At 38.9% G+C, this 26230-nt stretch overlaps 1 protein-coding gene, 1 long non-coding RNA gene and 1 other non-coding gene across 10 annotated transcripts in view; 2 read left to right on the top strand and 1 right to left on the bottom strand.

Annotated features, from left to right (window-relative positions):
• The window catches only part of FRYL (FRY like transcription coactivator), a 307431-nt gene that overhangs the window by 25504 nt on the left and 255697 nt on the right, over positions 1–26230 (bottom strand). For 7 of the 8 annotated variants that reach the window (XM_047856238.1, XM_047856241.1, XM_047856242.1 and 4 more), the window contains 10 exons: positions 25576–26183; positions 25139–25236; positions 20100–20270; positions 17746–17886; positions 14350–14547; positions 10024–10185; positions 9821–9895; positions 9300–9476; positions 5193–5396; positions 1705–1872 (listed from right to left, as the gene is read on the bottom strand). In XM_047856238.1, the coding sequence (XP_047712194.1) occupies positions 1705–1872; positions 5193–5396; positions 9300–9476; positions 9821–9895; positions 10024–10185; positions 14350–14547; positions 17746–17886; positions 20100–20270; positions 25139–25236; positions 25576–26183 (2002 nt within the window). Of the gene's footprint in view, positions 1–1144; positions 1873–5192; positions 5397–9299; positions 9477–9820; positions 9896–10023; positions 10186–14349; positions 14548–17745; positions 17887–20099; positions 20271–25138; positions 25237–25575; positions 26184–26230 lie in introns of all 8 variants that reach the window. The other variant, XR_007151586.1, reaches the window with a different exon arrangement.
• On the top strand, positions 8384–10321 carry LOC125163929 (uncharacterized). Its single transcript, XR_007151590.1, has 3 exons — positions 8384–8471; positions 8555–8717; positions 10143–10321. It is a non-coding gene; the product is annotated as an uncharacterized LOC125163929 (long non-coding RNA).
• Positions 11292–11405, top strand: LOC125165086 (small nucleolar RNA SNORA67). Its single transcript, XR_007151972.1, has one exon. It is a non-coding gene; the product is annotated as a small nucleolar RNA SNORA67 (small nucleolar RNA).

Below are 26230 nucleotides of genomic sequence, written 5' to 3'. Positions count from 1 at the left end.
ATCAGCATGCAGTAGGGGCTCCATGGGTATCGGTGAAATCACTGAATGCTTGCATGACCTGTATTCTCGTTTAGGCATCTGGTACATGGCTTGTCATGTAACAGGTATCTCTTCAATGACAATTCATGACTCGTGATCATTTTGAGATAAAGTCTACGTCTTCAATATGGCATATAGGACCCTTCTCGTCTTAGACCCTACCCATCTCTTCTCCTCCTCCCATTTTATTCTCCAGAAGTACTCAATGTCCTGTGGTTACCTGAACATGCCATGTTATCTCGCGCTGCCCTGTCCTTCCACATGGTGTCCCTCTGCCTGCGATGTCCCCATTGCCGGGACTGCCCTTTACCACCATCTCCCCAGTGTACAGATGATCAGTCTCTCCTCAGTTTTCACAAAGCCCCGAACATGCTGTTACTTGTACTGGAATGGAATGCTTTTTTTTTCTTTTCTTTTTTACACCTTCTCTATCTCTCTCAATTGACAATTCCCTCTCTGAGAGTGAGGGTCACCATGCCTTATTCATCTTTCTAGCATCTAATTCAATGCGTGGCATCTAAGAGAATCTCAATATTTGTTGAATTATCTAAACTTAAGCCATACTAGGCATACACTTAAAATGCCAAAAAGAGGCGCCTGGGTGGCTCAGTTGGTTAAGCATCCGACTTCAGCTCAGGTCGTGATCTCATGGTTCGTGGGTTCAAGCCCCACATCCAGCTCGGTGCTGACCGCTCAGAGCCTGGAGCCTGCTTTGGATTCTGTGTCTCTCTCTCTCTCTGTCCCTCCCCTGCTCACACTCTGTCTCTCTCTTTCTCTCTCTCTCTCTCTCAAAAATACACAAACATTAAAAAAAATATATTTTAAATGCCAAAATGCCTTCATTTCAGACTATGCTTACTGTTTAAAATATAAAATACACTATAAGCTTAATAAGAACATGAGAATTCAACTAAAATGATGAGATCTAGTAATTACATTAATTTGGTTAATACTGAAAAAAATGTAATATTTCCCTAATACTTACCAAAGCATAAAAGCACATATGACAAAACTATAGCAATTATAGTTAAAAAAAAAAAAAAAAGAAAGAAAAAAGAGTATAATAATCTTAAGGGAAAAAACCACTAAGAAAACAAATACTTACTTATTTTTGGTCAGTCATTATCTTGGGATCTGGCTTACTTCTCACAGGCCTTTCCAAAAATCGTAATACTAGTAGTTCCAACGTCTTTTTTAAAAAGGTTTCATTTAACCAACTGCTAACACAGCTGGCCTGAGGTCTGAATCCCAATCATAGCACCAATCACATAAACCCAAACCCAAAGCAAAAAGAGAAGAAAAAATAAAAGCCGTCCTTCCAAGAAGATACAGCACCAAAGAAGATGCTCACCACCCCCAGAGAAGCATCTGTCCATTGACATTGACCTCAATCACACTCTGCAGCACAAAATGCTCATTAAAAACACTCAAGATTATTTATAACCTGTGGGTCGTTTCCTTAATCGGCCAACTTTTTTTTTTTTTTTTTTTAAATCATCAGCTTTGACTATTTCATTTAAAACAACCCAACAGGTTAGAAATACTGGAAACAAATCAAATAATCAGTGTATCAGATGAAAACTCTTTTGAAAGAAAAGCAAGGGATGTAACAGAGTGCTACAAGGAGCCCAGATTGGCCAGGCACCAGCCCCCATTTCTCCCCACCTCAGGCAGCTGGCTGTTAGCATTATCTAGAGAAGCCTCCAAACTTGGGGTCTCATCTCTGATTTGAAGCACTTCTTCTGTGGAGACGCTGCCAGTGGAATCTTGAGACTGAACAAGTAGGTCGGGATGGTCTGGCAGTGTTTCGTCTGCAGTAGAATCACTGTTTAACTGCAAGGAGAAACAGGAAAATAAGGAAGTCATCCGTGAGCCAGTGATGGTCACAAAAGCCACACCGCCTCTGTATCTTATTTTGGGGGCTTAGTTAGAAAGAACCTGACTTCCTAAAATTACCTCCCCCGCCCCCCCCACTCTGTGACAGAATCGATGTTGTTAATACGAGCAGCTAACCCAGCAGCATGAGCTGCATCCATTCATGCAGGTTAAGCTTTGCTAAACAAAAACTACCAAAGTGGAAGACCTCTGCATAACTACGTTCATCGTGAACCCAAATTCACTTTTTATGGTAATATGTTGTGTTTTCAGCCGGTGTTTGCACTTGTGAGGACGGGGGCTCTCTCCCTCCCTGTGGCTCCAGGGCCCGGCAGGCAGTGCTTTCGCAAGAAGCAGCGTTAACCGGGGGGCAGGCACGTAAGTCTGAACAGGCTGTTCACTTCTCTAAGCCAAAATATGACAAAACTTCAGTCAGCCGAGAAGAATTAGGACAATAAAGTTGTTGTAATGGCAGTCTGTCATTAGTGGGTTTATATTCTTGGAAAAGAATCAGAAAAAAAGGGAATACTAGAGTTTTTCCTTTTATAAGCAGGGTTATAAATTCTTCACCGTCAGTAACATAAATCATCAAGTTTCTGATTCAGAGTAGGTAAAGGCAAAAACCATCATTCCCCCTGTGAAGAGGAAGCAACTTTGAATTCGTTTTTTTTATTTTGTTACCACTAGGACTAGGGTTGGCCTTATAAGGAGATAGTTCTTTTCTTTTTTTCTCTCTCTTTCTTCTTTTTTTTTTTTTTTTAGTTTTCATTTTTATTTAAATTCTACTTAGTTAACATGTAGTGCCATGTTGGTTTCAGGAGCAGAATCTAGTGATTCATCACTTCCATACAATACCCAGTGCTCATCCCAACAAGTGTCCTCCTTAATGCCCATCACCCATCTAGCCCCAATCCGTCTACCACCTCCCCTCCAGCAACCTTCAGTTTGTTTTCTGTCCTTAAGAGTCTCTTGTGATTTGTTTCCCTCTCTCCTCTCTTTTCCCTTCCCCTCTGTTCATCTGTTTTATTTCTTAAATTTTACACATTAGTGAAATCATATGGTATCTGTCTTTCTCTGACTTATTTCACTTAGCATTGATAAACTATATAAATGGCCAGATTTCATTCTTTTTGGTGGCTGAGTAATATTTCATTGTATATATATACCACATCTTCTTTATCCATTCATCAGTCGATGGACATTTGGACTCTTTCCATAATGTGGCTATTGTTGATAGTGCTGCTATAAACATTGGGGTGCATGTGCCCCTTCGAATCTGTCTTTTTGTATCCTGTGGGTAAATACCTAGTAGTGCAGTTGCTGGGTCATAGGGTGGTTCTATTTTTAACTTTTTGAGGAGCCTCCATGCTGTTCTCCAGAGCGGCTGCACCAGTTTGCATTCCCACCAACGGTGTTAAGAGGGTTTCCCCTTTCTCTGCATCCTCACCAACATCTGTGGTTTACTGTGTTGTTAATTTTAGCCACACTGACAGGTGTGAGGGGCTATCTCATTGTGGTTTTGATTTGTATTTCCCTGGTGATGAGTGATGTTGAGCATCTTTTCATGTGTCTGTTAGCCATCTGGATGTCTTCTTTGGAAAAATGTCTATTCATGTCTTCTCCCATTTCTTAACTGAATTATTTATTTTTTGGGTGTTGAGTATGGTAAGTTCTTTATAGATTTTGGATACTAATCCCTTATCAGATATTTACAAGTATCTTCTCCCATTCTGTCGGTTGCCTTTTAGTTTTGTTGACTGTTTCCTTCACTGTAAAGAAGCTTTTTATTTTGATGAGGTCCCAGTAGTCCAGTTTTGCTTTGGTCTCCCTTGCTCTGGAGACGTGCTGAGTAAGAAGTTGTTCCGGCCGAGTTCGGAGGGGTTGGTGCCTGTGTTCTCCTCTAGGATTTTGAGGAGACAGGCAGTTCTATCCCATGGTTCTCATGGAAGCAAACCTCTGTTAAGCATTTATTGTGGGCTGGGTGGCCTTCCTCCTCATAAAATTCCCATGAGGCAGACACTATCCAGAGTCCAGCTTTAAAGGGGAAGTTAGGTAGGTTGACCATAGTTACACAGAAGGTTGGCGGCACAATGCCACGGTCTGGCTCCACGGAGGGCTGGTGCCTCCTTCAGTCACTGTTGCCAGTAACTCGATTAAATGAAAATAGTCCCAAGGAGGACGAAGCGTTAGGTGGCATGGATGTGGAGGCAGACGGCTTGGTTCCAGCCTACTTAACTAGTAGCTATGTGTCCTGGGACAAGTGGCTCGTCCTGCAGAATTGCGATAACTGTACTTACTTCATGTGGTTGGGGGGCGGGGCGTTCTGCAGACTAATAGATGCCAAACACCCTTCACAGAGGCTGGGGCATGACAAGCATCCAGTGAGTGGTGACAGGTGCTGTTATTATCATCAGTTGCTGTTCATCATTTAACACTTAAATGAGGGTTGACTGAAAGACATCGTGGGACAACAATGAGATGCCCAAATTGGAGAGGTGACCGGAAGCCACGTGCAAACTGGCAACTTCCCATTTTGTTTACAGCCAGAGCAGCCCCTGCCACTCAACACTGCGGCCAGCGCTCCACCAGCCGACTGAACGTGGAGCAAACAGGGGCAAAAGAGAGGGCATGGCTGGGCTCAGTGTGAAAAGGGTATCCCTTGAGAGCTAGGTCAGTGCAATCTGCTGGCACCACTGATTCCTATCTATGTGCCTCGCGGGGGCCCTTCCACACCTCCTTTCCTCCTGCCACCCCTTTCGCTCCCACATTTCTGAGCAGGCAGACTAGCCTTGCGGGCTTCCTTTTCTCATGTTTCACTCACTCTTTAATCTCTGCCATGTAGCCTCTGGGCCACAAGTCGGAACCCCCACATATAACTGACCTGATCTCGAAAGGCACAAAGCTGTGCTCGATCTTTCCACGCCAACCAGCAAGGAAAAGTGGGTGGCGGATAAAGCAGTGTTGGTGTCCACACGGATACCAAAACTACGTGTCACTCAAGATGAGGACCTCTAGAAGTGTCCAGAGCGACTCGCCATCACTAGGAGAGAAGGTAACACTGTCTCAGCTGCTGAAGGGTGTGCGGCATAAACGTAAATGTTGAGTAATGTCATGAACAGCACGCTCCATTAGCAATGCAACTCTGTATTTTCATTTCGGTGTGTGCGTTTTACCCAAAGTGAAATGAAAATTGGAAAATCCAGAGACAGTAATTACTAAGGTGGAAGTTAAGAGGAGAGTGAGACCAACTGTCGCTGTATGAGAAGGTAAGTGTGTACCATCTGCGTGCGGGACAGTATCTGGCTTGCTGTGAGAGCTGCTTCCTCTTCCGAGGACTCATCCGTGTCTTCCTGGTTGGTCAGGTTCAGGCTGGGGGTGCTGCTGGAGCACTGGTACTCTTGGAGGGAGGGAGTGTCCCCTTTGTCAATACTGTCCAGTGAGCGCCTGCGGACTCCCCAGTTGAAATTGTCCATACTTTCACCCTGGAAAAGAAAGACATGATCTCTAAGGCCTCAGATACATGTGTATAAATACAGTAAACACAACACACCAGGAAAACATGTACTGAGATGAAAAATACTCAATGCATCATCATAAGCAGAGTTTCAATCAGCCCTTCAATTTCTCGAAACTTTTAAAACATCGTTAAATATTCATATTTAAAGAGATCACAATATTTGGTTGAGCCTGTTTTAACTAAATAATTTTCTTGACCTCCTATATTGTATGACTGGGGACCGACTAAACCTACTGTCTAGGCCATTTCTATTCTAATGCCCAAACACAAATGAGACCACGAAGAAGACGAATACATCACAGACAACGATACATAAACAATCCACAACACCAGGCTGCAACTTACCTGCAGTTCCTGGTTAGCAAAAAGGAAAACACACAGAATTAGAAAGAACGAAGACAAACATTTAAATATACGCTACACTTTTGGGGGAAAACTCTTTGTGATTTCTCAAACCCAAAGACTGATTCAAGCTCTGGATTAAGCTCTGAGTAGAAAGCCAACATGTGATTCAAATTACTTTTTTACGCAAACTATATTATGAAGAAGTCAGAGACAGACACTGAAAACAACATTTCTGTGATACACTTTGCAAACACGAACTTTCAGAAAATCTTCAAGATTTACATAGATTTAATACTTGATACAATGCAAAACTGACTTAAAGTACCCACATTCAGTTGACAACATACAGGGTCACAATTATTTTCGTCTAGAGAATGGTTCTGGCTAAACCCAGTGGCCATTTTTTACTATAAAATAGTCTAAAATCAAGATCAAAGCCATCAAAACATAACTTTTGACAAGTTCAAAAGGTCAAGAGGAAATAGGGCAGATTTCAATTTCACCCCCACTTATGGATTTATAGAAGTTATGTTTCTGTTATTCTAAGCTGATCCTCCTTTTGCAAGGATATAATTCTTACACTCGCTCTTAAGCCCTGATATGACAAATGACAATGAGTTGGCCAGCAATATAGGATTTATTTGTGTTCCTTTACTCGAGAGGCACTGGCTAGGATAGAGGTTTTCAAATCCTTTTTTTTTTTTTTTTTTTTTTTTAAATAAAGCAAAGCAATACTTATTTTGAATGAAATTTAAAATGGAAGTCAACCGTGCAAAGCTGATGAACTAAACCCAAGCCGCTCTGGCTGCAAAAGGTAACAAGGAGCTCTTTGCCTGCACTCTGGGTACAGCCTTGAAGTCTCAGAAACCCTGCAGGTCAAAGTTCGAAAAGCCACCTTCCTACCAGATATTTCAATTATTATTATGTAGCACAGTACATAATAATGGCAACAGCCCTAAATATTTGTTTGGCGAATGAATGACTACACACGGGGAGCTTCCAAGGTTGGCAGGTATTTGGGGGGTATTTTAGAAGTTTAATTAACAGTTTCATTTGTTTTGTAGCAAAGTATTTCCTACTACCATGTTTTAAGCAAGACTATATTTAGGTTTTAAAAAATCTCTACTATTTGAATTGTCTAATGATGAGGCATACATGAACACCACCCACCCAAATCACTATGACTTGAATTAAAGACAAAACTACATTAAGCGTCTTTAATTCAATTTGCCAAAGTTCTGTTCAAAATCCATGTTAATTAGTACCTATGTATTAGGGTGTGGGATGAACTTGGAAGCATTTACAGAGTTCTTACAAAAAAAAAAAAAGAAGATAAAAAAGCAAACAAAATAAATAACTTTACCATTACAAACATGTCAAGAGCCTGCCTGCCTGCCTGCCTTCACAAATTTTAAACTCTCAATTGAAAACAAATAACTGCATTAGAGTTTAGGAGCTGCTCATGCCCTTGTGGTCGGGCAGCAAGGCTCTTCAATCCATCAGACTTTCTTGCCTGATTATTCAAGTCAGTCCTACTTCTTACAACGTGTTTTTGAAATTGGGGATGTGAAATCAATTTTAGAGGATGGTGATCTGCCACTTTGGAAAAAAAAAAATGAAAGAGAACAGGAAATATCAGCGTGCATAACAGCATAGGGTGAGGCTGCATATTGCATATTCTTTTTATTTTTTTTCAAGTAATCTCTATACCCAGTGTGGGGCCTGAACTCACAACCCCAAGATCATGAGTCACACGCTCCACTGACTGAGCCAGCAAGGTGCCACAAGGCTGCGTATTCTTGAAACTTTCATTTTAAAGGTATGTGTATCTACTTGGATGTGATATAAAATGTATTAAGTATGGATCACAGTAAAAACAAAAACAAAAAAAGTTTAAAAGCCACTGCCCTATGCGGCTGAATAATACTTGCTTGGGGGCTCCTGTGAACCTATCCATGTGTCTTTGGGAACATGTTCATGCCGAGTACAAAGGCAATTGGTTTGACCCTGAGCCACCATGGTTGTACCCTTCTATATGCAAAGGAGGATGAAGCATGTAGGAGGACCTCCTTAAACTGGTCTCCTGTCCACAACTAATGATGTGACACGGCGCAGGCCATTACATTTCATCCCTCCTCACCTATTAGAGCCAAAGGAAACATCCCTTCAAGACGGTTAATCAATGCATTTGAGTTACGTGAGCGACTTTAAATTCTTTGGAGAAAGATGTGTCAATGACATGGGATGGATACCGGATGACAAGGCATTTTGGGCTTCTCAAATATAGGTATTTGTATACATTTTAGAATGAACACTTTTGAAACTTATGTGACAAACGTTTTAGATTTAGGAGTCGCAAGTTTAGGGGGATGAGCTACAGGAATAGGTCCCGAAGAGCCTCACAATGTCAAGGCAATCCTGTTCTCTTTGCCACAATGACTGTTTCAGAAATTGGCAAATGATCCAGCTTGACCCACTCATGTAACAGGAAGTGTGCTGAGGACGTTTAGGAGAGCAACTTCTTCACTGTTACAAAAGTGACCTTCATTTGCTTTGAACACTGCTGGATGTGGACATAACCATGTGACAGAGACTTGCAGAGAAGGGCGGAGCCTAGCCAACTGCAGAGAAATGATCAGAGACCTCCCTGAGCCACATCTAAATAAGCTATAACCCTCTGGACTACCTCAGTTTTGTAAGCTCGTAAATCCGCCTTTTGAGTCCGATTTTTCATTTCGAAATCATCGAAACTGACACATACCTATCGATTTAATCTAGACTGAATCAACTTAGAGGAGAGAGCCCCTTGGTGCTACGTGAAATGAGTCATTTGAGGGGGCTGGCCACAGTACGAAGAAGAAAACAGTGAGGCTGTCGCAGGTAGAATCTCGGTCATTTTACACAGTAGAGAATTCTGGAAAGCCAAAGCCCTCGAAATCATGTGAGTACATTTAATTTAACTTAGTGTTAAGTGTTTGTACTTACACTTTAAAATAGTGTTAGACAAATTTTAATATAATTTTTTACCATTTTGCTGCGTATTAATTTGTCTCATTTGAAACATAAGCATATCCTAAATTAAAGACATAACTTTGGAAGAAACCCATTTCTCACTTTTTATTTCTTGGGGCAAAGAGTAAGAATTAGACGTTCCTCTTCTGTTTCAGACTACTTCTGCTAACTGACCAACCGTACTAGTCACGTTTACTTCCCAATTTAGATTTTTTCCTTTAAAAACATTTTTGTTTAATTCGTTTGTTGTTTCAAGTTTTTATTTAATTTCTAGCTAGTTAACATATAGTGTAGTATTAGCTTCAGGAGTAGAATTTAGTGATTAGTCACCTATGTGTAACACCCAGTGCTAATCACAAGTGCCCTCCTTAATGCCCATCACCCATCTAGCCCGATTTTACCTTCTTGACCTCACACTGACCTTAATAAGGAAAGATGCTATGCTCAAACACTTAATTCTCATATATTTGCAACTGTAAGCTATAAATATACGGACTGCCCACATCCTTACCTCTGCATCTTCCAATTCAACATCTAAAAAGTCAAAATCCTTAAAAACGCCAAATTGTTGTTCACTGCTGGTGTCTTCCACGGCCACTTCTTCCTCTTGAATCATGTCTTCTGTTGCAGAAATTAGGCTGGTCTGTTGGTCACCAACTTCCAAATCCTCATTAGAAGAAAATACAACCTAAGGCCCAGCCAAAAAAAAAAAAAAAAAAAAAAAAAAAAGCCACCCGTCAGCATCGTCACTCTGCCCATGAGACACTGGTGCCCGAAGAGCCACCGCAGGCTTCATCTGTCAAAGAATTCAGAGCTTCAATCTGGTTTCCATGCTAAAGTCTAACTGGTTGAATACTTAATTAATGTAACTTCCAAGTACCATGGAGACCATATCTTTTTCATTCTTAGTTAATGCCATGAAATAAGGGAAGTTAGAAAAGGCAAGCGAGGAGACAGAATAATTTCCATTTTTTTTAATGGAGTAGTAACAGGATTTTTACAGCCTTTATGCATGCGATCATGATTACTCACGGATGGATTCTTTGGAAGGCCAGATTCTGGACCACAGAGAGAAAGCACATTCATTAGCTTTTCTCTTGTTCTTCGCTAAGAGGGGAAAAAAATGCAAATGTTAGGATTACTGATAAGTAAGACAAATTCTCAAGCTGTCATACATGCAACAAAATTGATTCTTCTGTAGATGTTCAGTTTTGATTTTTTTTTTTTTAATGTACCTGTGATAACTGTGGCCTTTTCCAGCTAACAGGAACCAAGGCATTAGAATTAGAACCAGAAGAAGTAGAAGAAGTACTCCTAGTAACTGCAATAACTTTGGGTTTCCCATTTCTTCCAGCTGCACTATGCTGATCGCCATACTTATTTCCAATGATTGGTGTCTGCAGAGAAACAAAAAGGACAGTGTTCGACTGGGATCTTTCACCATAAAGGGATTAGTAGTGGATCTGTAAGGACTTTTTTTTTTTTTTTTTTTACAAACAACCAAAAAAAAAAAGCAAAGGAAGATAACAGCATAAAGTAGATGTTACAGAAATCAAATGTAATGATGTCTTTTAACAAAATAATTTATTTTTTAAAGTTTGTTTGTTTATTTAAGTTATCTCTATACCCAGTGTGGGGCTTGAACTCACGGCCCCAAAATCAAGAGTTGCCTGCTTTGGGCGCCTGGGTGGCTCAGGTGGTTAAGCGTCCGACTTCGGCTCAGGTCATGATCTCACAGTTTGTGAGTTTGATCCCTGCGTTGGGCTCTGTGCTGACCGCTCAGAGCTTGGAGCCTGCTTCTGATTCTGTGTCTCCCTCTCTCGCTGCCCCTCCTCTGCTCACACTGTCTCTCTCAAAAATAAATAAACATAAAAAAAAATTAAAGAGTTGCATACTTCCACTGAGCCAGTCAGGCACCACGTGATGTCTTTTTTTTTTTTTTTTAATCAGGAGACTTCACTTCACTGAAAATGACTCCCTGAGAAGATGAGACAATCAGACAGCTCATTCCTATTTTATTATTATCTTCTTAAGTTTATTTATTTATTTATTTATTTATTTATTTTTTAAGTTTTACTTATCTATTTAGAGAAAGAAAGCACAGGCAGGGAGGAGCAGAGAGGGGAGACAGAATCCTAAGCAGGCTCAGCGCCAACAGCACAGAACCCAACGTGGGGCTTGAACTCACGAACTGAGAAATCATGACCTGAGCTGAGATCAAGAGTCGGACGCTTAACCGACTGCACCACCCAGGTGTTTCTTAAGTTTATGTCTTTAGAGAGAGAGCATGAGTGGGGTAGGGGCAGAGAGAGAGGGAGGGAGAATTCCAAGTAGGCCGCAGGCTGTCAGCACAGAGACTGATGCGGGGCTTGAACTCATGAACTATGAGATCATGGCCTGAGCCAAGATCAAGAGTCAGATATTTAACCAACTGAACCGCCCAGGCACCCCTACTTACTCCTATTTTAAATAGGGATCTGCTCTCTTTAAAAAAAAACACCATCTTCATGCCCCTCTTCAGGAAAGTAGCAACTTGGAATAAAATCTGGCACACCTTAGGTTGCTGGGTAAGAGGGGATGTTTGTTTCCTTTGCCTTCCCGTGGCTGCCTAGCACATACATTTCAGTCTCTTCTGAATAGACTGTGTGCTCTTCTCATTGCCATGCTGAAGTTGTCCTCTCCCCTGACCTAGGCCAGAGGCACTGATGTGCGGTAGGTTTCTTTAGTCATCAACTGTGACCTTCCCACCAGCAGGGAAAACTACATCCGCGGACTCGGTCGTGGTGAATGATTTGGCCATAAGAGTGTGGCTGTCAACATGGTGACAAGAGAAAAGAGGACTCTTCGAGACACTGAGACCTTCTACAACACCTCCATTGAGGAGATGCCCCTCAGTGTTGCTGACCTTATCTGAGGGACTGTCCTGCGACCTAACCCTACCCAAGGTTCAGTCCTTAGGGGGCTGAAGAGCAGCAGGAAAAGGGAGGGAAGGGAGCCTAAGGATGGACTTCTCATTTTTCCCCCTTTGACTAAATGTCACTTTTTGAGGCAAAAAAAAAAAAACAGAAACAAAAACAAAAATCCACCACCTTCATATCCCCCACCATGATTATGAAATATATCCTCTTTGAAAGCTCAGAAAATATTAAAGTGATTTAAAACAAAAAACAAAAAACCAAAAACCACCTGTCATCTTACCACTCAGATTTAATCTATTACCATTTTGGTGTTTTTTCAATGCCTACTGTTCTATGTGCTTCAGTAATGTGCTTTTGCAAATATTCAAGCTGGGTAACAACTCCAAAGAGGAAGGGATCTATGCAGCTTCTCCCTACAAATCTGATGTGTAACATTCCCAAGTTTGTTTCGGTAAAAATTCTATGCTCATCCACAATTCATCTGTATTTATTGTGGCTTTGTGAAGCATCTTGAATTTACATCTGAAAATCGTATTCAAGCTCATTTGCATGTCACACGGTTCCTTTATGACGCGGTTCCTGCTGCTCTCCCTAACCTCAACGTCTATCACACCCATCCTCACTTTACATGCCAGCAAACCTGAACTTGCTATTGTGTTCCAAACACACCTTGCCTTTAGGGACCTGTGTTTTGGCACATGCTGCCCACCCCCCCCCCCCCCGACCTTTGAACGGAATATTCACCAACCAAACCCATGGTCATCTTTTAATGGGGACTCCAGACCTCCAAGGAGGCCTTCTCTGACGCCACACATCTGGGGAATTATACTTGGACATTTGCCATGTGTTGGTGATTTGTTTACGTGGCTGTCTTCCCTAGTGCACGTGAGTCCCCTAGACCTTGTGCGATTCATCTCTGCTCCTCTACTCCAATGCCTATACACAGCAGGTACTTAGTAATCTTTGAAGCAACAAATTGAAATTAAGTATATCAAGTGTTTTTGAGAATTCTTATCACTGCTTTAGACAAGATAATTAAGTTACAATTTCTGACTCAGAAGACACAGGAAAGCCCGGTTTCTTTATCAGATTCTTATACTATGTGCTTCAGGACAGAAATTCTGATATTAACTAAAAAATTAGCAACAAACATAGTTTCTATCTAAAAAACACAACCCATAAAGATTTGGATAAATTCTAACACCAAGACTGAACAGCAAAACATTTTTTAAATCTATATGATTCTAATCAATAATATTAAAGAAATTAGGTCTTCCATTTTTATCTTTCTCAACTTCCCTGCAATCGTTGTTCAGTAACTCCCTTCTCGAAAAATTCCTTCCTTGGCTTCTAAAAGACCACTTTAATGGCTCCAAGGCCAGTAAGAATGGGCTCAGGTGCTGGAAAAAAAACAAAACTGGGGGTTTCCACCAAGAGCCAAACATTTTTATGTGAGATTTGTGTTAATATGTGACATAGTCAAGGGCCCAGGTTCCCTTCTGCACTGGTGGACCCTGCCTCTCTCTCCCTTTAAAATATTGGGCTTTTCAGGTCTTAGTTTATTTTAGCCTTATTTTTCCTTTCACAATTTTAACTGCCCACTTATAAAACACTGAAGACCTTACATTGTTACTTCCACCCCAGTTTTCTTCTAAAACATAAACTCTGATTGCCTCCTAGGCAGCTCCACTGGTAGGTTCTTAGTCCAGAATTGGTATATCCAAGGCTGATCTCCTCACTCTTCCCTTCCTGCCAAGATCTATTCTCCTTGCCTTCTCCTTCTCTCTCAAAGGTACCAACATTCAGCCAGTTGTTGAAGCAATATCCTTGATGCCTCTTCCTCACTCAGTACTTCCTCTCCTTCCCATCAAGATGTTTATGACTTCCTTAGTCATTCTGAAAACCATCCCTTCCCTTTTCATTTTCTCTGCAACTGCCTAGAGACATGCCAACATGACCTTTTAATTATTCTAACAGATTCCTTATTGACTTTCCTCCTCTCCACCTGGTCTATTTTTCCATCCTGGTCTATTTTTTCCATCCTGTTGCCAGAGTAAACTTCCCAAAATGCAAATCCTACAATTTCCACTCCAGTTAAAAATCCTTTAAGAGTTCCCACTGCTTCAAGATAAAACCATCTTGTTATGATGCATGCAAGATCCCTAATGATCTTGCCTCTTCCTCTGCCTTCGGCTTCATCTACCATCATACTCTACACTTGCGTTCTCTATAGTCTGTGCTCAAGATATGGTACAAATTGGAAATTTCCAGAATACCATGCTTTCTCACACTATGAGGCTTCATTCACACATGCTGCTTTTTCCTGCATTAATCTCCTGTTCCCAAGCTTCCATATACGCTTGCCTAGGGTTACTTTATCTTTCAACACCACATCAGGTTAGAGGTACACGCTGCATCTTCCTACAGTACTTTTAACTTACTTCCAGCTAAAGCACTTATCACAATGTTTATTTACCCACTGACCCAAGAGATTGTATGCTTCCCAAGGACAGGCCTTTTTACCACCCCCACCCCAATTTCAAAGCACCTATCACAACGTCTCCTACTGAGTATGTGCTTAATCATTGCTTGTCGGATGAGTGAGTAAATGAACAAATGAAAGTTTCAAATAGAGCACCTTACCTCAGATATATCAAAATGAAAATCTAAGGTCTTCCCAGGCAACTCCTTGGAGACGTTATTAAAAATCTTGGTGAAGGATATTTCAGGAGAACCTAGATCTCCTCCATAGGTCTTGGGGATATCGTTGGGCACAACGAGACTTGCAGAGCGAGAGACCACCAGTTTTAATATGTTAAGGGCTTCCTTCCAGTAAGGACTCTGTTTTCAAAAAAATAATGCACATATAAAAATTATAAATATATATTTAAGAACCAAAGCTTAGTGTACACTGTAGACAATGAAAATATTGTTTCTGCAAAAACTTCTGTAAATCATTCGCTTTTACTTTCAGGTCCTTAACAGAGGATCTGAGTTACGAAAGTTAAGAAAATTATTATTTCTACTGTCAGATTTTTGAGACATCATATACATTACAACGCCACCAATTCAGAATTGGTATTGCATTTCTCCTAATCGGTGCTTCACAAATATTAATTTAATTTAGGAAGTCTAATAGAGTAATCTGGCAGCAGGTTAAACAAAGGGGTTGCAAGTACGTGAACTTTCTAGATAAATGAAGTTTATGCTTTCAGACTCTAAACTTTAAATAAGTCTTTTCTGAAGTCTTGGAGGCAAACAATTTTTAATGCCTACTTTCTTTTTCAGACACAAAAATATTTAAAAAACTAAAAAGAATTTAGATTTTTTCTTGATGACCCAAGCCCAAATCTGAAGGGTAGGATCGGAAGGATTCCTAATTTTGATTAATCATTACATCTAAACTGATGTTCTCAGGAGTTACTGAGTTGTATAGGGTGAGGTTTTTTTCCCCCCTACACATATGGTGGCTATGTTCTTTGAGTTATTTTTCTGCTTTCAGTTTTTATGTATTTCGACCAACATAATTTAAAATGATTTACATGGCAGATGTACCTGTAAATATTAAAGAATTAATGTTTATCCTGTTAAGGGTGATAATGTTAATATGGTTATATTATTTTAAAAGTCCTTATCTTATAGAGAAACTTAAAAATTATGTATGAATAAAATGGTATGATGTCTGGGATTTGCTTCAACATAATCCGGAGGGTAATAGGAGTGAGGAGAATAGAAATGAAACAGAATAATGAGTTGATTGTTGAGCTGTGTAATGGGTACAAAAGGAAGCATTCATTACATATTCTATTTTTATATTTATTTGAAATTTTCTACAGTAAAAAGGTTTTTAAAAAGCTAAAAAAAAAGATGTACTTATAGAGAAGAAAAATCAATTTCTAATAAAGAATTTGCAGTATTTTTCTGCCATCTGTTGAAAAGCATACACGTCAAAAAACCTTTTTTTCTGATTTATGGTAACATAATCACATCTCAACCTTGTGCTATACATATGGTTTCACGGCTGACCATTCTGTCAACAACCAAAAGGAAGTGAAAAATCTTTGGCAGAACTGAGTTATCCAATATGTTTAATAACCTCTTGATAAGAAGACACCTAAAGCACAAAATATTTAATAAATATAAAAATGTCCACATAGATTTTGTGACATTTTAAGTACATCATTTTTTTTTAAAGTAGTTTATATTTAACAAAGTTATGACTAAGTAGACATCATCATTTTTTTCTGACAGAAATAATTAGAAGCTCACGGCATTGCAAAAAGCTAAAACTTTTTCAGAGATGTTTCTATAAAGTATATTGGTAGTTGTGCCTAAAATACAAAAGATTATCAGGAGGAACTCCATTCTGTGAAATGTTTAATGTCTGAATAAAGCAGATGTCACTTAACCATGATGACCCGTCAGCTAAATATGACTTCGGTTCACACAAGAGTTGAAAATAAATTTGGGTCAACATTTTGAAATTAGGAGATTTTACAGAAAAACCCACATTTCCAGTTTCTCTTTAAAAGTTAGAAGTTCTGGGGGCGCCTGGGTGGCTCAGTCGGTTAAGCGTCCGACTTCAGCTCAGGTCATGATCTCGGAGTTCGTGAGTTCAAGCCCCGCATCAGGCTCTGTGCTGATGGCTCAGAGCCTGGAGCCTGTTTCAGATTCTGTGGCTTCCTCTCTCTCTGACCCTTCCCCATTCATGCTCTGTCTCTGTCTCAAAAATAAATAAATGTTAAAAAAAAATTTTTAAAAAAAAAATCAAAAAGTTAGAAGTTCTGGCTGCCCTGGATTCTGTATTCCAACATGGCAGCCAGGAGGGGAAGCTAAGTTGTGCTGTTCCTTTTAGATGGGGAGTTTGCCTTCACTTAGTCAGAAATCTATGCCCTCATATGGTTACTTGCTTGCCCAGTGGACACGTGAGCTTGTGGTTCTGAATATAAAATAATGCATTTGCATTTTTTAAATTAGTAATTCAATGTGGTGTGTGTCTCTATGGGAGACCCAGCAAATATTTGATGAGTTAACTTCTTATACCTTAAGAAGAAAAGAAAAATGTGCTTTAGAAAAAAATATATACAATTGTTATTTGGTCAAGCCTCTCATTCAGAGAGAAGATAGAGAAAATAAACAGGGTCTCTCATTCAGAGAGAAGATAGAGAAAATAAACAGGAAGCCTCTCATTCAGAGAGAAGATAGAGAAAATAAACAGGGTCACCAAAGAATTGTAACGTTATTTGCATTCACTGATCTTCAAGGGAATATAAAAGGAATCTGGATTACTGAATGGAACAATGGAAGCCAATAGCATTTTATTACTTTCAGATATGGGCTAAGACACAAACTCATCGCTAACCAAGTATTTCCATTTGTAAGTTTTGCTTTCTTGAATGCAAATATAACTGGGGTAGAAACAAAAATCTTAATCTGTTAAGGCTCTTAAAGAGTTTGCTCTCTTTGATAAGTTGTATCCACAACACTGCTCTGCTCAGCAAGACCTTTCTTAACAGATAATTCAAAGGTGAAATTCAGTACAGACCAGACTGACTTACCATCATTTACGTGGTTTAAACCAAGTCTGATTTCCTACTTTCTAAGTATCGGGGCTCCTTCTATCAGACACAGAAAATACCTCTAAAATACAGACTCTACAAAGAGCTCTTCTGTTTCTAAAAGTAGTACCTGTTCATTATTAGAATCTGGTTAGTAGCAGGTACCGAAGAGTCACAAGTATCCTGTCCGGAGGTGATGACAGCTGCCACTCATGTACATTCTTTCCAGCCACTACTGGCATGTGTATTCAGAGATGTAACGATTAATCAAAATTGGAAATCACACCAATCCTGCCATTCAGAGTTTGCTTTTTGTCACTTACATGAAGAACATTTTTTCCATGTCATAAGTGTTCCTGGAAACATGACTTAGGGACTAACTACTTCCCTATTCTTGGACCTTTCAAGTGTTTTGGTTTTTTTTTATGATCATAGGATTGTTTTACAAGGAATTCTATACATAAATTTTGTGGTCACTCACCTGTACATATTTACCAATAATCTTTATGATCTCCAGATTAAACTGCTTGACCGGGGCAGCAGAGAGGTCAATATGGCTCAAAAGACTATAGATGATCTGTAGTAATGACTGCTGCATGCTGGACAATCCCTTCTCTAACAGCTAAAAGTAATATAAAGAGTATAATTTCATGAGGTTAAGGAAAATTCAGTATTTATATTTATGATGCTGAAAAGCAGAACAGATTTAATCCATGATTTTATGGTTAGATGATCAGAAATCCAGAGACTAATAAATAACAAAGGTAAAAGACAGTGTCTATTACCATCACTTGTCCTTGGTTCAGAAAGGATCAATAGATAATTATTTTTATCTTAATCTTAGTGTTTTCTTTCATTTCCCGAGCTAATTTGAGTTAAACACCACTTATTCTAGGTTAAGAAAAAAACCCATCATACCACCATCACCAAAGAATAACTATCCCCAAACCATTCACAACAGCCACTTGTTAACTATGTGATCTTAGACAAGTTTCCTAACCTCTGAGCCATGATTTTTTTTTTTTTAATAATAATCACACTGTCTACTTTATATTGTTTGCAGGACGATTAAATATATGTGGTTCTAAATACGCACAACTAGTTTCAGTACTGTTGTTAGGAATAATTTCAGAATTAACAATAATAATAAAACAAGGAGAGTAACATTTGGGGCAAAGCATTCTCTGTATAGAGTGAAAAAATGTCACCATACGAGGTATACACAGGCTGTCCTGTGCCAGTTCCAGACTTCATGACCCCGTGATTGGAGAAGCAGTGCTACCTTAGTGGTGAGCTTGATGGTGGCACCAACGTGAAGCTGGTCTAAGGAGCATAAACTCAAAGCCGATAAGAACAGGCTTAGGAGGTTGCCCTTGGTTTTATGTTGGCTATTGTCCTAAGGGTGTAAGATAAACCTAGAGACCTGTATTTATTCAGGTTAGAAAGCTGTCACACAGTTCACATCGTCAGTTCACCTTTTTTTTTTTTTTAAGATTTTTTATTTTTTTAAAGTAATCTCTATACCCAACGTGGGCCTTGAACTCACAAACCCGAGATCAAGAGTTGCGTGCTCCACTTACTGAGCCAGCCAGGCACCGCTCTCTGCCATCATCAGCTCTCTTAAATGTAAGGTTGATGGGAGCAAACCTATCAAACCAACACCTTAAAAATGCACACCAGTCCGAAACTGGTTTTTATGATAGTCCTAAAGCATTCTGTGTTCTATATCAACATCAGGGATATAGCTGTTAAATAGTGTTTTCAGCCGTATTTAAAATACCTATTGAGTTATGAATAATTTTTTAAGTTTATAGTGTTTTAGGTTTCATTTTTAGAGGTCAGTTTTTAAAAAGGAAGGTATCACTTTATTATAAGCTGACAAAAATTTTTAGTGAGTAGGAATTTCTTCCTTTTGAGATTCTTTGTGGATTATCTACTCAATAATTTATTTTTTAGGCATGAAATTACTTTCTCAACAACCAAATATTAACTTTTTCAAAAAAATGTTCATTTCTTTTGAGAGACAGAGTGCATGCGAGCAGGGGTGTAGAAAGTGAGGGAGAGAGAGAATCCCAAGGAGGCTCCATGCTCCATGCCTGGAGTCAAATGTAGGCCTTGATCTCGTGACTGAGAGATCACGACCTGAGCCAATATCAAGAGTTGGCTGCTCAACCAACTGAGCCACCCAGGCACCCTGATATTAACTTTTTATGATATTGTAGGGCTAGTGTTTTTGTAATTTCATCTTTAGCCACTCAAATCATATCTTAGATCAGGGAGCAAACATATTATCAAAATAAGAACTTACCCAGCAAAAATGCCTTTGCACACCATTTTATTCTAGAAAGGATTTCACAGTCAAGAACTAATTTTTCACAAACAAAAAATTATAACCATTCTCTAGGATCAAGACCACTGAAAACCCATTTCTTAGTTGAAATAAAGGTGTAGTTTACATTATTTTGAGTTTTATGTCACTTAAGGACAGTGAATATGAAAATATATTTAAATGTTAATATATTTATTTAATATGTTAAATAAAAGGTAAAGTTTATCTTATTTTGAGTTGATATCACTTGAGGACAGTGAATGAGAAAATAAACACTGAAAATGAAAATTAAAAAAAAAAACCCTTTATACTTGAAAGTATGCTTTATACTTTCTTTATACTGGAAAGGAATTACCCATATTTTACTTTTAAAAAATGTTATCTGTATTCACTTTCAAACACAATTTAAAGATTAACTAGTATCAGTACTGCTTCTAGAAATAAATCTACGTGAAAATTTTGCCACAGTTAAAAAAATTACATTTTTTTTTTTTTGATAAATTTACCTCCGCAAGATAAGTCACAAGATTAAATGTAGTATCTGAGAAGGAATCATGCAGATATCTACATACTACGTTGATCCAGTTAGAACAGTCTCTGGAATATGTGTGTGTACTATACAAACTCATCATGTGAGCCAGATTGACCAGCGCTGGGCATTTCTCTTCTGCACACACCTAAAAAACAAAGAAAATAGTGTCATTCACCCCAAATAAAGGCAATTTAAGGTTTAAACTTGATTTTATACTAAAAGTATTTATTGAAAAATTTAGAGGTAGGTGTTGAAGCTTTAATGCATTTTATTTTAATCCAGTAGAAAAGTTAATTAAGAGAGGACAAGAAAAGAGGAAAAAAAGCACAAGGTATTCCTGAGGCTCTGTAAAACTGCCTTTGGTAAAACCCCTACATAAGTTTTGTAAATGCTACATATCATTTTATAAGTGTTTTGTAAAATCCCTGCATGGTTCAGTGCACAATAACGGAACAGGCAGTCTCCACTGAGGAGTTTGCAGCCAGGTTGGGACCAGCCCCAGACCTTCCCTTCCCTGTGCCCCCTTCCCCACCCCTTCAGGGGAGCAGTCAACTGCAGAGCCGCTCACATGTGTGACATATTCAAAAGACTCTACGGGAGCTCTGAGAGAGCTAAGTCCTGCACCTGCAGTGAATGACAGACAACCTGTAGGATAGACCCCAAACTGCTCTTCAGGAAATAAGCTCCTAAGGTCCTTGGCAAGTAATTTAATGTCACTTCAAAATGTATTGACCTCCTAGAATTTGTTTGATACAACATTATGGAAACCGAATCCATAAATGTTTGTGGGGGATGCCTGGGTGGCTTAGTCGGTTGAATGTCCAACTTCGGCTCAGGACGTTCATGGGATCGAGCCCAATATCAGACTTTGCGTTGACAACGTGGAGCCTGTTTGGGATTTTCTGTCTCTCCCTCTCTCTGCCCCTCCCCTGCTCATGCTTGCTCTGTCTCTCTCTCAAAAATAAACGTTAAAAAAAAAAAAAATGTTTGGGAGGATCTTACTGATCACATGTACCTTGTTTGCTTGTTCCCTGAGTTACTGGTGAGGATGTTCCTTAGTCTGCTCTGGGGGACACCTGAATAACGCAGAACTGGGAAAGGGCCACACTACTCTTTCATTCCCACCTATCACAGAGCTGTCCCTGAAATATCGTCTACTTTTCCATTTTTCATTTTCCTCATTTATTCTACCATCTAATTGATGTTTTGTTATGTATTTTCACAAACCTAGAACATTTATTCATTTATTTAAAAAAATTTTTTATGTTTATTTATTTTTGAGAGAGACAGAGTGCGAGCAGGGGACAAGCAGAGAGAGGGAGACACAGAACCCGAAGCAGGCTCCAGGCTCTGAGCTGTCAGCACAGAACCTGACACAGGGCTCGAACCCATGAACTGGGAGATCATGACCTGAGCTGAAATCGGAGGCTCAACTGACTGAGCCACCCAGGCACCCCAAACCTAGAGCATTTATTAAAGAAAGTATGGTTGACCCTTCAACAACATGGGATTTAACTGTGTGGGTCCACTTATATGTGGATTCTTTTCGATAAGTATAGTACAGTACTGTAAGCCTATTTTCTCTTCCTTATGATTTTCTTAGTAACATTTTCTTTGCTCTAGCTTACTTTATTGTAAGAATACAGTATACATATAGTATACAAAATATGTGTTAATTGACCTGTTTGTGTTATTGGTAGGGCTTACAGTCAACAGTAGGGTACTAGTAATTATGTTTTGGGGGAGTAAAAAGTCATATGTGATTTTCAACTGTGCAGGGGGGGGTTGGTGCCCATAACCCCTGTGTTGTTCAAGGTCAACTGTAGAAAATTACCTTTTAAAATACATATATTTTTCAACTTTCAGATGAATATAACTATTACTTTGATTCATCATGAGGACATTATCATTGGATAGACCTGAAATATGAAGATATGTAAGGCTGTGAAGACCATTAAAAGTAACTTAAAAGCTGCTTAATAAAATTATTTAAAGTAGTTAATGTATTACCCTTTTACCTATAAAACATACACTAGGAAGAAAATAAGTTTATGTTTCTCATTTGTATTTCAAAATATAATTAATCATGCTATTTTTTTTAAATCACATAATTTTATCATTTCACAATTTGTTATTTTTTAGGAAGAATTTTTATATTTTAAAATAAGTTCTTTTTGATTTTTTTAGAAAAAGAGAATGTGAGCAGGGGAGAGGGGCAGAGGGAGAGACAGAGAATCATAAGCAGGGCTCCATCCCACGACCCAGGGATCATGCGTGACCTGAGCCAAAATCAGGAGCTGGACGCTGAACCGACTCAGCCGCCCAGGTGTCCCATTAAAGTAATTTCTGTAAAGTAAAATTTTAAAGTGTATATCCTCCTGAAAAATTCTTCTAGGATTCTTACGTTCTTAAAAAAAAACAGGTTTTTAAAGCATGATCTTTTTATTTGTTTAATCTCTACATGCAATGGGGGGCCTGAACTCAAGACCCCAAGACAAAGAGTTGCATTAAAGCATGATTTTTAAAAACCTTTAATTGAAAAGGAAGAAAATTCCTAGGAATGTATGCTGTGTAATTTTAAAGAAAATGGCTAAATGTGGATTTAATTTTGGAAATTTTGAATTACCAGGTTAAAATATGACTTCAAAAGACTGTCTTATAAGCAAACATTTCTAGCATACTATTTTTTGCCATAATGAATAGCTTAAAAGGACAATATTTGTCCTAAGTGTTGCCTCGCTTTGAAATCCTGTGCTCTCCAAGGGCACAAACAGAACTAGGGATATTTGCATAATGAGGAAGCACATAATGGCAGAAAATTGCTCTCAACAGTTTAAGTGAGAGAATAATTAAGGAATCCATTTAATTCACATCCTGCAGGTTGCTGAAAGCAGAGGGAAGGAACCTTTGTGTGCTGCTCAACAGGAAGAAAACAGACTTAACGACAATTTATGACGCACACAAAGCCATGTTTGATTTCTTAGAAACAAAAAGGTATCTGAGACTTTCCTGTGCTTTGCCCTGGTCAAGACGGCAGAGGCCTGACCCTCTGAGGGGTGCCCACATCCTTCGGGCTGGGCTGGGCTGAGTTCTTCTCTTATGCCAGCATTCAGCAGGAAGTTCTCAGACGGGAAGTGTCACCTGCCATTCTAAATGCTCCTACTCTACTTCCCTGATGATAGGATTCATGCTTTTTATTTTTTGAAATCCCAAAATACTTTTTTTCCCTTTATATGTTCTTTCTTATCTCTTGTGGAAAAAAAAAATACATCTTTACAACATTTTTCTAATGATGTATCATCATTAGGATACTAAAAGGAAAGGTATTTTAATAAATTATTTTGTACCACTTTCAGACCTCATTAATGCAAATATGTGTTGTTGGGTGTTTAGGGCAATCCTTTTCAAAATTAAGATGTTTCCACTAACTATAATAATGGCTCTTTTTTTAAAAATACATGCTTTTAAAATGATTATGTTAAAAATCTCTCCCTATCTAATTTAGAAATTTACTGAGGGATGGATTCAACAGCATATTTTATTACATATGATCTTGCCACTTATTAAATATTATCTATCAAGATAACAAAAGGTTTCTAGTTTTGTGACTCTTAATGTGATTCATTGGGCTGGGATAACCCGGGGAGAAATCTGCACTTACCAGTCATGGGATTTGGGCACTGGAGAAGTGGGTGTTTTACTTGGCTTTCTGCATGCTCCCTCTTTCCCCTTACTGCTGTGTTACTTTTGTTAAATAACCCTCAGCTTTTAAAGGGCTGCTTATAGAAAAAGCTCTTCCAGAGAATTTTACTTGCTTATTCCCTTCTGTTGAAGATTTCTCTGCTTTTTCTCCCCCTGCTTTAGCTAGGTTATCTTATACTGCTATCTTATACTCCTCTCCCCCAGTTCACTTAATTTCCTGCTGTATGTACAGGACTTGTAAATTTATAGAACTCCTTCTTATAACTGTCTATATTTTCAGTTGTTAAAGCCTTTTTTCCTAAGACTCATTAACTGACAAAAAAAGGAGAAGGAAAGAAAGAAAGAAAGAAAGAAAGAAAGAAGAAAGAAAAGAAAGAAAATTAAGAATTAAGTTTAAGCAGAAGGCAAGTTATTTGGGTTATTTTTCTTGAGAGGAAATTATTTTTAAAAATCATCTTTTGTAAAAGTATGATCAAGAGCTCTAACACTTTCGAGCAAATGTTAACAGATGACTTAAAAATAGCTACGTTCCTGTTTCAGAAACAATGGGAGGGAAAGAGCCAAATAAGGAAGGGGAAAGGATGAAGCCAGCAAAGAGAGACGAAGAGAATGTTTAAAGAAAAAAAAGGCAAAAATAAAAGAAGAGAGAACTTTTGGAGCCACAAAATGTGTGTTGCCCTCTTCTTCTCAGGGCCTTTGCACGTGCAGTTTCTCATACCTGGAAAACTTCTACCCTCGGCCCTGTCGTTCCTTGTTTGTCATCCAGGGATCTTAGTTTGGTTATTCCTATTCAGCCTGCAGTGTCGGCTTTGAGAGGATTTCCTCTAGGCGGCCTGTTGCTTTCTGTGCCCCGAGAGTACTGTCCTTTCACTGCACTTATCAGACAGACTCTATGGCACTGTCTACTATTATACCCCTACTGTTAAGGCCCACAGGGACAAGTACTCTGTCTACTTTGATTATCACTGCATTTCTGGCACCTAACCCAGTGCTCAGCAAATATCGGGTGGTGAACAAAGGAATGAATTGGAAACTGATAGAGAAGCAGAAGACAAAAGTAGGGAAAGGGAACCGAAAAAGACTCAGACTCAGCGGAGCTTTACTCTAAACAAATAATTTTATTCACTGTGATTTGAACAGTGGTAGCTTACATCATGACTGCAAAACTCCTTTATATGGAGGAAAAGAATAAAAAGATGTGAAATTCACAGCAGAAGTGACAGTAAAAGATTTTTAAGAGATTCCCCCCTTTAAGGTAAACTCCAGAGAAATTTCCCGCTAGCGTTTATCTTTAGCGTAACATTTGCTTACCTTTGCTATTCGACTAGCTGTTTCTTTGCAAAACTGAGTTGGGCTGTCAAAATGCTGGATTAAGTGAGGCAATAAGCAAAGGATGTTAAGAGGAAAGCCTATCAAAAAAAAAAGCAAACAATAACCAATTTTTATTGCACATTATTTAAAAAATTCAAGGTATTTTTTTTTTAATGGTTCACGGAAACCATTTTCTTTTTATTTCCTGGAGTGCCTGATCTTCTAAATGCTTTCTTTCTTTTTTTTTTTTTTTTTTTGCTTTTGCCAAAGAATTTAAGCTATCTCACATATTAAAAACAACAACAACAACAACAACAGCAGCAGCAGCAACCCATGATTGTTTGTGGAAAAGCAGAAATTAGAGTTCAAAACAAATGATTAGTTTACATTTCACTACACTAGAAAGCAGAGAGCTGGTGCAATTCTGTTAACATCACCTGACAACTGGGAAGGATCCACCAACGTGTGCTTGGAGACGGCGATGAGTTTACTGAGGAGGTGCACGGTCATCTCTTGTGTAGATACTGAGGTAAAACCCTTAAGGAAGAGCTGCTGAAGGCCTGGGAAGTTACTCCATTTCAATTTGCTTTGTACATTTTCAATCTTCTCTCGACTCTCTGATTTATCCAAAGGCAAATGGATAAGCAGTTTGTTGAGAAGCCTGAGAGCCAGGAGGTATTCATATTCGTAATCCGATTCTAATAGCGATGCTGCTATCCAAAAAATGGTGGCCATCAAGTTGGCAGGCTCAGTAGGGGACTGCACGTCATACATGCCTTTCTCTCGCAGGGAGGAAAGGCTTCTAGTCCTTGCTAAACTATTGCTATGGTTTATCCGTCCATCCATTATGTCCAGTGTGTTACTCCTCCGCCGGTCACCTCTTCGGTCACCAATTAAACTTAATCTCAAAGAGTTACTTCTTGCATTACTGTTATATCCCAAATAACTGCTGCTGTTAATGGGACTTGTGCTTAGATTGAGTTGTCCAGTGCTTTTCCTGTTAGCTGCATACTTGTTTCCCATTAGAGGATCATGGTATGAGGTTCTTTACAAAAAAAAAAAAAAAAAAGAAAGAAAGAAAGGAAAATAAAT

The sequence above is a fragment of the Prionailurus viverrinus genome, chromosome B1, assembly GCF_022837055.1.
Source record: "Prionailurus viverrinus isolate Anna chromosome B1, UM_Priviv_1.0, whole genome shotgun sequence".
Lineage (NCBI taxonomy): Eukaryota > Metazoa > Chordata > Mammalia > Carnivora > Felidae > Prionailurus > Prionailurus viverrinus.
The sequence above is the reverse complement of the archived record's forward strand: the minus strand, read 5'-3'. Positions and strand labels throughout refer to the sequence as shown.